This window comes from Lasioglossum baleicum, chromosome 4 (assembly GCF_051020765.1).
Source record: "Lasioglossum baleicum chromosome 4, iyLasBale1, whole genome shotgun sequence".
Classification (NCBI taxonomy): domain Eukaryota; kingdom Metazoa; phylum Arthropoda; class Insecta; order Hymenoptera; family Halictidae; genus Lasioglossum; species Lasioglossum baleicum.
This window is the reverse complement of record NC_134932.1, coordinates 20942991-20954819: the sequence shown is the minus strand read 5'-3', so window position 1 is coordinate 20954819 and position 11829 is coordinate 20942991. Positions and strand designations below refer to the sequence as shown.

Genomic DNA, 11829 nt, shown 5'->3' with positions numbered 1-11829 from the left:
ACTGTGCAAAAGAAAGAAGCACCCAGTATAATTATAAGATATACTGACAAACAATATCTTTATGTAGAAATTATATTATACAATGATTGATTTATTGCATTTAAAGTATTAGCGTATTAGATAATCCGCAGTAACACATACTCTCAGAACTATTCAATTAAGTAGCGGAATCCTTTTTCAAAACCTACTGTGTTCTTATTTGATTTTTTATGCTTTTCTATTAAATATGGCCGGGTGCTTTTTTCTTTTGCACAGCAGTGTATATGTGTAAAATTTTCAAAATAACTCGTATACACGAGTAAATAGTTTACTTAAAATACAATGTTCCGTTTAAAAAAGTATTTACTGTCTAAATTGCTTATCCGAGAAAATCGTAATTACCGACGTCCTCGAATTGTTGATTCTGTGCATTACCTGGAGCCATTGGCCTTGTTGGCATTTGGCCTCTGGCTCCAACTATTTGTTGCTGTAGTCCAAGTACTTGCCTGTATGGTGGTTGTGGCTATAAAAAAGTTAATACATGTAACCAAACCAATTATTCAACATATTTTTTTATCTAAATTCAATATCTACGATATCATACTTGTTGCAGTAAATGCCTGAGACCCATGTTTGAGCCAGGACGCATCAGTCTTGGCGCGTTTGCTTGCTGATTGGCCATGCCGACAGGATTAAGAGCCCTTTGCGCTTGCTGAGCCTACAAACAAATTTCCGTTTACTCTCTTTTGCAAGTAGCAACGTACATAATACAAAAATCTTGAAAAGTATTTCACCTCCAGCTGTTGTTTATACTGCATTTCTTGTTGCTGCGCTACTTCCAAATTTTGTTGAATCTGTAAAAGAAATTTTCGCATATGATATTAGAGTTTGATACTTCTTGTTAAAGCTAGGTTTACATTGGTCCGGCAGCATTCTAGTCCAGCGATCCAATGTTCATATCTAGCAACTGGACAAATGTAAGCCCAGCTTTATAGAGTCGGTGACAGTATTAAGTCGACACTCTTAAAAATCGCATAACTTGTTTAAAATTGGTCCAAAAGACTTAAAGTTTTAAAAAATGTTAGACCGACTAGTTTGCTACAGCTAGAGAATGAGTAAGCAAAAATTCGTTTAGATTGCAATTAGTAGGAATCATACAGAATTTAAAAAACGCGTTTTGTAGATTCCAGTAACTTTTATGCATACTGAAAGTTTCATCAAAATCGGTCAACATTGCAATGAGCTACATACATTTAAAGATGATCACGCGTGGGCGAAATGCCCTGACAAGGCTGAAAATCTGCGACTTTCACCCTTAAACTCTCATCTTTAAACGTATGTAGCTCATTGCAATGTTGACCGAATTTGATAAAACTTTCGGTATGCATATAAGTTACCGAAAACTACAAAACGCATTTTTAAAATTTTGTATGATTCCTACCAATTGCAATCTAAACGAATTTTTGTTTATTCATTCTCTAGCTGTAGCAAACTAGTCGGTCTAACATTTTAAAAAACTTGGTCTTTTGGACCAATTTTAAACAAGTTATGCGATTTTTAATAGTGTTGACTTAATATTGTCACCGACTATATCTTGCTGAGATTTTTTGTATTTACATTTACTTCCAACTGAGACTTATATTGTGCCTCCTGTTGCTGTGCAGCTTCTAGCGTTTGCCTCAAGTGTTGAATCTTCAACAGATTTTGATGTCTAGCTAATTCTATATCATCGAACGGTGGTCTCTGCTGGCCTATCATTGTGCCAGAAGGTTGAGCAACTTGAGGACCAGTTATTTGGCCAGGCTGTCAATACATTAATGACAAAGTTCTAAATCTGAATACACAAAACAAGTAATAAATTGTTCTCACTTTTATGGTGCCCCTGACCTGCATACTGATTTGATTTTGCGGCCCAGCAGACGAAGTCAATGTTTGTTGCGGAGCGTTCGTAGGAACGACATTTTGAGTTATCTGACCGCCTCCCATTGCCATAGTGTTCGTTTGGGACATCAGAATGCCACCTTGCGACGCGCCCGTAGTGGGCATTGGTCCGTTTATTGCATTTCCTTGTGCAGGTCCGCCCTATGATATTCAATTAATACATTTTTATTTTTCGTAGATCGTTAATTACCCATATCGAAATTTATACTCACTTGTCCTTGTCTCATGGAGGCGTGAGATGTCTTCTGCTGTTGAATTACTTTCCGAAGACGGTCTACGAAGCCTGCCTGATCGTTTGGAATGAATCCCAAATATGTTCTCTTTTCAGCGGTGTATAGGAGAATAAGTACTTTTATGTCACAGGTTGATGGTGGTCCTTGAAAATTGAAGTGAACACAACCTGCCTGTAATACGATTACCGTCTCAGTAGCTGTCCAAACGAATGTGTGGCCAAAATAAATAAATAGAATACTAACAAATCCGGAACCCATAACTTTAGTCAATGATTCTAGTTCATCGCATTGTGCCGGATGGAACAGTACAGACTTAGAATTCTTCAAATAAGATCCGCCAATATTGCCTATCAAATGTTTAGGCATCAGTTGCATAAGTAACTTCTGTGGCCAGGTGTCTGCTTTCCTATAAATCAATTCAGTATGTCAGCATTAGTTATGTATCTGTGGAATGCTTATCAATGAAATGATCGTCTATTTATTCCTAGGAGTAACTTACAATTCAGGATCACCGTCCTTAGAGTTTGCAGAAACGTGACAAGGTAGACGTCTAGTTTGCTTCTGCGTGTCCGCAGGTGCTTTAGCTTTCTCAACCCACTCGATCACACCATGCCATATTGTATGTCTTTCTCTCGGTGCTGAAATCTGTTGACCAGCTACAGGTCCACTGGCTATGTTACCCTGCGCTTGAGAATGTGGAACTTGCTGTTGCTGACTAACCGACGACACCGATGACTGCGTTTGCGAAGCGGTAACTGTTTGCGGAACTTGAGTCGGCACGGATTGACTGACACACGATACTGTAAGTTGTGGTGCACCCTGTCCATGACTTTGCTGAGCTGACATCGGCATCGAAGATTGCTGCTGTATATTTTGCTGTTGTTGTTGCTGCTGCTGCTGCTGCTGTAATTGCATGGTGAATCTCACTTGCTGCTGCTGCTGCTGTGTAAGTTGCTGCTGTTGTTGTTGTTGCTGCTGTTGTTGTTGCGCATTGGCAGCCATCACGTTGGTGTTGGCTACTGAGAATGCGTATTACAATGTCAGTACTATATAGGGTGATTCTGCATTAACTAAGGGTAAATTATAATATTATGGTTGAAGAGAGAATTTTCGGGATTCCCGATATATTCAAGAACCTTAACACTTTACCAACTTTGAGTCGGACATTACTGTGTACTCGGGTATGCCAAATATTCTCAGGAATCCTGAAAATTCCAGGGAATTCCGATATGTTTGAGAATTCCGAAATTTTCAGATTCTCGTATACCTCTAATCAATACGAAAATTATAAACCCGTTATTACCGTCCATTCTTTGGAATGGTGTTACGTTAAGACCCAACGAAGGAGGCTGATTTAACTGTGCTATCAAAGCACTGCTTTGAGAATTCGCGGCTCCACTGGATACCTGTGGTACGAAAGGTCTCCACCTTTGGGGTGGCCTTGCTGGTCCCGGTGGGTGATAAGTTGGTGGAGCAGATATTTGAGGATTATAGGGTGGTCTTCCGGTGTTCATGGCTGCCGGAATTGGTACCACTGTCTGATGAACAGGAGTAATATTTTGAGGTGTTTGATTTCTGAATGGAGGACCTTGCGGTTGGGTTGGCTGAGCAATATTTTGTTGAACTTGATTCGTATTTGGACTGTCGTTGCTCTGCAATGGACTTAATGGGATTTGAACAGCTGTGCCTGGATTCGTGTGAACAGGTCCGCCAATTGGAGGACTAACAGGTCTTTCTTTCAAATTGTAGTTGCGTAGTAACACCAAATGTCGTGGATCTTTAGCGTAATTTTTCGTTTGGGAGGACTGCAAGTCGCCTCCGGCTTTTTCGAACATTTTAAACAACGCAGGTATCTTTCTGGGTGACAATATTGAAAGATTGATGTTCCTCTGTAACAAACAAGATCTGTTATAGAATTACAGTTTCTATTGAAATTATTTGCAACTACATACCTCTTGATACAGAGAAGCCAATTGTTCTATAGTATGACCAGCAAATTTATACGACTCTTGAATCACCGTCTGATAAGGAGGAGAATTACAAATAAGAACACAATGTTTCTGCGATGCTGTATTCGGTTCACGTCGTAACTGTAAGTCCTCGAAGCATTGTAATCCAGTGGCGAGGCCTTCTCCAATATTTGCATAAGACTCACCCTTTCCGCCAACCATCCTGGTTATATAGAAAAATTTTATAAATCGAGAGACTGCTACTAAAGAAATTGCAGATATGTGTCAAAACTTACTCTAACTTGTCTAGAACAAGTTGTAACTTGTGAGGATTAGCGTATGGTCCAAAAGTTTCTGTACAAGGTGCTGGCAAACAGTCTGCAGCATGGTATACCACTATACCATACAATGTTGCGCTATTCTAAAGTAAAATGGAAATTTGATTAGATAATTATATATTTTACAATCAGAGATTCGATCGATCATTATTAGACTGCGTATCTTTATGAATTAATGGAAAAATTGAGTAGATGAAATTCAAATTTTTGGAAAATTTTAAAAATTAAAGATGTCAATATATGATTTCTTCTCTATTAAAAACATCAGGGGAAAAAATAACATCCAATTTGGTTTCTATTTCTTGCAATTTTTATTTCGTATAAAGACCCGTAGTCTAATCATTATTTTACCTCAGATACATATTCTCTATCTTCGATAGGACCCTGATTGAAATATCTGTAAAATACAGAAATTACAGATTAATAGATTTAATAAATAAGTAGAGGAATATTTTCTGAGTCAAAGCATAAAAATATAAGTATACGACTTGGAACATACTCGAGCGTTGGACCAAGGTAATTAGTTCTGAGATCATTGAGGTACGCTCCGTTAACGGCTGTACCTTCAATGACAAATATTACATCTGCCTGTATCCCGTGTTCTGTAGGACCGGCCACCATTTTTGCTATATTATCTGCAACGATATAAATAATATATACAAATATGTATGGGATTCTAATTGTTAAGAAATATGTTCAGTCTTGGTAATAATTGTATTATTAGCGTTTATATGTTTGTAGTAATTGCATTTGTTTAAAATTTTCAAATACCTGTTTCAAGTATTTAAAAAAAATATACTTTTACAATCCACTAAACACGGTTATTATAGCGCATGTCAAACTTTGCATCAGATCGCTCGTAAATTATGCTACAAAGTGTAGGCCATGTAGACAATTTAAAAATTAAATGTTAATATCATGCTACTTGTCGCACGGTGTATCTTTTTAAAATCTGTATTATTTTCACAGCTGTTACAAACGACAGCTGATGTATTTGTCTCTATGCGAAGAGTTAAATCGTTACTTTTTAGGTTAAAGACATTCCTAACAATTCCACAAAATGATTAATTATCTGTATTAATGACTGCAATAGGTCGTCAACCAAATACAAAATGATGCGCGACATTCGTGAAATAATTTATTAACAATAAATATTACGTAGTGAAAACATTTATAACACGAAACACAACATACTGTCGCGATTCGTTTTTAGATTTATGTATAAGCACCGACGAGACAGTGATGGTAGTGTGTGCCGACTTCCCTAAAAAAACTGAGACAGATGAATCGTAATTCTCTGGCCGCCGCCAGACGGCGCATGGTTCCCCAGGTACCATACGTGTGCGAATGAGATTGTGTGTGTATTCAGCAGCTCAAAGATTGCGGGCGCGCTGCTGAATACACACACAATCTCATTCGCACACGTATGGTACCTGGGGAACCATGCGCCGTCTGGCGGCGGCCAGAGAATTACGACTCATCTGCCTCCAAATTTCAGCATTACAGAGATGCTAAGTCGGCACACCTGTATAATGCACCGTGGCCTTACCTATATTTTTGTGGCCATCTTTGCTGAGGCCACATGGCCTCTTTTTCTTGTCATTTCCTGTATTACCTACTCAGTTTTGGAGCCCTAGGCAGGATCTCGTCGGGGCTGCTGACAGCTAAAATAGGCTGACAGCACAAATGAGATATAGGAATCCTATTCCTATATCCCATTTGTGCTGACAGCTTTCTTACAACTTTTAGTATTTTCTCTACAATTCCGGTCAAATGCAATTTTAGAAAAAATTTCTTTTGACATCCTGTAGTAAACTAATTGCTCTGGCAATATAATATATATCTCGTCGGTGCTGTAACGTGGAAAATAGCAAAACTACGCGCTGTGCATTACACGGCAGTAACAGTAAATTGGCAACTATGCGACGAATATTTTCGAATGTGTTTTGGCAACTACGCCGTCGATATCTGAAATTCTACGTAATTCCTAAACTCACCACTCTAAATTGTAGAGGGCATACGAAAACCTCTGGTTTTTTTGCACAGTCGGTAATTCATAGCGTGGACACGAAGTCCCATAAGATGATAGGTCCAAAGAGGATTAGAATCCTATATCCTCTAATCCTTTTTGGATAGGTCTATCCTTATATCTCGTCGGTGATAATACGTGATAATACAAAGGTTCGTTGGCAAATGAGAATAACTTTTGCTAGTAGGTCTATATAAAATTAATCTCAGCAGCTGCTCAGCAGCCAATAAGAATGAAACCGACGTTTCAACCGGTTTCGGCCGGCCACCGAAATGAACGATGAACAGTTCATCATTTGACGCATTTGACGTATGATCTGTGACATGGTCACGTGATTACAGTTCGTTGGTTCAAAATAATTCAAATTTGTAAACAAATTGCTAAATTATGAAATTGTAATTCTCATGGTGTTCGATCGTTGCCCGCAAAGTAAAACTGGTAATCGAATAAAAAAATCCATAAAATTTATTTTGCGCGGTAACGGTCATAAGTTGAAAGGACGAGGAGGTAGAAGACGTTACAAATTGTCGGCAGTGAACGTAAGCATTCGAAACAATTTAATTTTTCCTTTTTTTATAAATTAACATCATTATTTCCTTAGTTACTTGAAAAACGAAGATATTTATTGGAGAACTAATAAAATATTCTACAGAAAACATAATATTCTCCGATTTGGATTCTTGTCGAAAATATTCGAACTATCACTACTTTTTCGAACAGATTGAACACAATTCTAGTGTGACATTTTTCTCACTCGTTCATTCTTGTTTTATTCGTATTTTCTATTCTAAAAATCATATTTTTCTAGTTACATCGAAATGGATCAACTAAAGTGGACAACGCCGATTAAGAATGAAATGAAATGCGACGGCGTAGGAACAAGAAGTCCTATAGTGTATAAGACTCCTGTGAAACAATACAAGTCAATCTCGAAGCAGGCAACATATCAAAACAACATCAGTTGTTTTAGTGTACTTCCTAGTCATATTACTCCACCGTCAGGTCTGACAAAATTTATGGCAAGAAATCCATTTGAGACTGATTTAACTAGTAGACTGCATTTTTCTGTAATTAGCCCAACAGTGTTCACTAAGGTAGTCTTTCAGAATTTTTTCTACCGAACATTCTTCATAACACCGATCTGTTCAATCAATGTCCAGCATTTGTTCATAGTATTGTTTATATAGGTTTCAAGTGCGTCCCAGCAATCTCCAGATTTTGCATGGAGCGTGGACGAATTGGCTACGATGAAGCCAGCTTGTATAGAAGAATTTCCTGAGCAACAAATACACACTGTCGATTCGGAGACTGAGGTGAAAGCCCAGGCAGCTATCGATCGATTTTTTAAAGAAAATCAAATTATTCCAAGCCCATGGGACGTAAAGAGAAAAGATGGTAGAATTAAACTTAAAACAGACACTCCAACCAGAGTGTGTAGTGACACGAATGCAGTATCTTCGAAATTGAAGAAAGATGGTAATTACTATAAATATTGTACACCACCTTCCCATAATTTAACTTTCATATTTTTGCAGGTTGGAGCCAAACAGTATTATCATTGCCGCCTCAACTACCATCGCATGTTGAAGACGCTTTAAAACCTTACTTTACATTCACTCAAGTAAATGATTGCGTTTAGAATTCATTTAAACATAATACATGGAGTTCTTTGCTGAAATTCATTTCTTCCATTTTCTTAGGAACAAAATGCTGAGAGCGACGACGCGAACGTGAGCAACAATTCTTTGAGACGAAAGTTATTCTTCAATCACAACGAATGTATGGAAAATGAAGAAGAGTCCTTTGTATCTTCGTCATCTGTACAATTAAATGGATCTCCCATATTGTCTTCCGGTCATATGCAAAGTGGCATGATAATAAATGGAGTTGCATTCAAGGTAAATCAAAATTCTTAATTATTCATGAGCCTAATTGTTTGGTATAATTTAACAAAATCCGTTTCCAGCCTTCACGTGATTCAGATGATCGTCACAATGCGTCTCAAATTGTGCCTGGTCATTTATCTCCCCCTGACATATCGCCAATTCACAGGGGAGGAAACATGTCTTGCGAAAGTATAAAGTCGCGAAGTCGTTCGGTTGTTCGATTAGACTTTTCCACAGAAATGAGCATGGATCAAATCAGTATGCATGATAAAGAATGCTCAAATGATAATTCTTCAGGTATTATTTTACGATTAAATATTAGTGTACCAATAGAAGTGCTTGTGCATTCTTGCAATATTATTTTAATGAAATTTTTGTCAGATACGCTTCGCAATATCTGTAGTTGTCAGGAAGAACGCCGCATGTCACATACTTTCACTTTTGAGATAATGCCGTTCAAAGTTTTGATCACGAATGCTTCAACATAGGACATTGGTTGAACTGCATTATTTTTTTGAGCCTTTCGAATTTGTTTGCATGACTTTTTTTCTGGTAAATACGTAAATCCTATACTATAAAGCTCAATTAATGCATAAACTCAAATTTTTTGAAATTGGGACATGCGGCGTTTTTCCTTACAAGCACATATACATTCGGAGGTACTATTTAATTTTGTATTCCAATGTTCTAGATATATCTCATGACAAAGTTAAGGCACCGTCGACAGACCACGAAATCCACAGATTTTCAAATTTCGACAATCGTTCAGAGTGTGCAGAAGTTAGCGATTCACCTAAGACGAAAATCGTCGTGAAAAGTTCGACCTATAGCGAAAGGAATTTTGAGACTGAGGATAGTGAGTTTTCTTCGAAAGATCAAAACAATATTCACACATTTACTAAATTAGGTATGTCTGATCAGCAAAGTGTTTCGCACTCTGTACAAGACACCGGTTATCACACGTATAATATGAGTAGTACAGTGAATATGACAAACAGCTATAACACCACTCCGGTGAAGCAAAATATTTATTGCGGTGAACGAATTTTATTAACCGATGACGAATTACATCTGTCCGACTGGAAAGAGAATATGAAAAATATGTTCTGTTCTACACCATCAAGAACGAATAGGGAAAATCATATATTTTAAATAATTGCCACATATGTTCTTGGAATATAAGATTAGACTATATCACATAGACAGAATTTATTTCAATGCTTTTACACTAACATATACTTGTGTGAAGGTAATAGTACAATTGTTTTGAGAACAACTTTATTACTTGTTCATTATATTTACAACACATTACCCTCTTGCTCACATGTTTTGTTTTTTAGTTAAAATTTATAGCAAGTAAATTGTAATATATAATAAGTAATTGTAAGTGGAAACATTCTGAGAAGTATCAGCTATTCACTACTGTGCATAGGCTGCAATTTATCCTCAGTAGTAATCATCAAAAATATAATGTATTATGAGTAGACCGCGGATCTTTATGCAAAATAAAAATTGTCTGCATCGATTGCAAGAAATAGAAACTGAATTGAATGTTGTTCCTTCCCTTAATTACAACAATTTTGAATTTCATCTACTCAATTTTTCCATAAATGCATAAAGACCCGCAGTCTAATTATGAGTATTATCATCGAATTGTATCTTAATATATTAATGATCAGTACACATGCAAAAAATATATCATTAGATCATTAAAATGGCAATGTGTATAAAAGTCACATCCTGTATAAATATGAATTTGACTCTGTCAAAATATTTTGATATTACGGTATAAAAAATAAAACAGTACGTCTGTATAATATCTGTATAATATAATAAAACGTCTGTATCGCCTGCATCTATCAAATACATTTTCAAAAGACACTTTAACTATTTCGCCCGCATTATTTGAATCTCGCTGGACGAAGAAAAACGCGGCAATTTCAAATGTGCATCTTCCAAACGAATTCAATTGTTCTCCCAAAGAAATCTATCGTTTCGGCCAATTTTACCGTGAAAATTCAAGTTTCTACCAGATCATTTCCCCGAACCATCGTAGTTGCTATTCCTGAATATTGAACAAAAGCCATCCTACTACCATGAGCCACCACTGTACTTCCGAGAAGGATGAGAAATTGTACATCCTGGAAGTTTTCGTAAGCCACGTCAGTTTGCACGCCGAGAAGCTGCACGGAATCGATCCAGCCAGCCTGGGTGTCGATATGCAATTCCCAGACATGCCATTGTTTCGAATCTTTCAAACTAGTTTCCTGTTGACCAAACCGGACAGGGGTAAAGAAACGTCTCGCGAGTCTGGATTCCGCAATGTCTACTTCAATGCTGGAAAAATATACGTTTTCACCAGAGTTGCCGGCGAATTGGTGGAGAAACTGCGTGCAAAGCCTGTGCTGTTGGACGTTTATAAAATAAAGGAGATCGTCATATGCCCCGAGGAGGTGAAGAAACATCCTCTCGGAAGATCAAAGATTCCCATGTCGGGTTGCCTCTGCGACTACGTGATGATGTCGAGCAACGACACGAAGCATCTTCCTAAGTCATACACTATAGACAATACGTTTGGTCTCGTGGACGATGATGGAAAACCATCTGGCTACATAAACATATTTCTAAGACTGACATGCTTCGGCACGTACACGACTAATGCGTTCTGCATCTTCGAACAGAAGATGCTCTTCAAGAATCCAGGCTCATTCAATGAATTCCTGTGCACGAAGGTGCTGTACGATAATGAGGAGGACAGGAGAGCAGCGGAGGCAAGCTCTAGATTTTGTTCACCGTACAAAGAATTCGAACAAAGCGAACTGGATACGCCTCCGAGGCCTATCAACATAGCAGGCGTCGCGTTCGTCTGCAGAGAGCTGTCCAGAAGAGATGGCTTCGCTCCCGAGGTGATTCCCCTGAATTACCCGGTGAAAATCCCAGTCACGGACATTGAAGAGAAGGGATTCGATGTAGACAAGGCGCGACGGAAAGGTTTTACCGACATCACACCTGTTCGACCAGAATTCTTAGTCGACAAGAAGCCGTTTTCGGAACAGATCGGTTGTACAAATGTCTCGTGCCCTGGTAACATTTGCATAGGAAAGGAATGCTGTTAATTCTGCAAGAACAAAAGTCACAAAGTTACGGATTCATTGTTCTACAATTGTCAGGATGGCGTCGTTCTTTACGTGAAAAATGTGAAAATTGACACGAGGGACGGGTGGGGGAAAATAACCAAAAAAGGCAGTATTATAATAAACTAGTTTTATTTTCTGGCAACTAAAAATATTTTGTTTTTATTAACCCGATATATTACATTTCGTATAATTTATTATAACATTTATAAAACAATTGAACGCATAGAGACAAAGTCAATCTATAATTTACAGATTTAAAAGGTAATGTAAGCGTGTAACTTTAAAATTTACCGCGACATGACATAGATGGCAGCACCAGGTTCGCCTCCCAAGATGG

General features: G+C 37.8%; 3 protein-coding genes across 3 annotated transcripts; 2 read left to right on the top strand and 1 right to left on the bottom strand.

Moving 5' to 3' along the window:
- Positions 1–4727: 4727 nt before the first annotated feature.
- LOC143208449 (mediator of RNA polymerase II transcription subunit 25) lies at positions 4728–5713 on the bottom strand. Its single transcript, XM_076422926.1, has 3 exons — positions 5599–5713; positions 4940–5075; positions 4728–4837 (listed from the first exon to the last, which is right to left on the bottom strand). Exons 1-3 carry the CDS (start codon positions 5609–5611, stop codon positions 4783–4785), a joined length of 204 nt encoding a protein of 67 aa, XP_076279041.1. The 5' UTR covers positions 5612–5713; the 3' UTR covers positions 4728–4782.
- A 768-nt stretch (positions 5714–6481) lies between these two features.
- Bora (aurora kinase A activator-like protein bora) lies at positions 6482–10213 on the top strand. The gene is made up of 7 exons (XM_076422907.1): positions 6482–7008; positions 7278–7563; positions 7657–7945; positions 8005–8090; positions 8170–8367; positions 8436–8652; positions 9047–10213. Exons 2-7 carry the CDS (start codon positions 7288–7290, stop codon positions 9505–9507), a joined length of 1527 nt encoding a protein of 508 aa, XP_076279022.1. The 5' UTR covers positions 6482–7008; positions 7278–7287; the 3' UTR covers positions 9508–10213.
- Positions 10214–10398: 185 nt separating this feature from the next.
- Positions 10399–11759, top strand: LOC143208442 (uncharacterized). Its single transcript, XM_076422917.1, has one exon. It carries the CDS (start codon positions 10452–10454, stop codon positions 11469–11471), a length of 1020 nt encoding a protein of 339 aa, XP_076279032.1. The 5' UTR covers positions 10399–10451; the 3' UTR covers positions 11472–11759.
- The last annotated feature ends 70 nt before the right edge of the window (positions 11760–11829 follow it).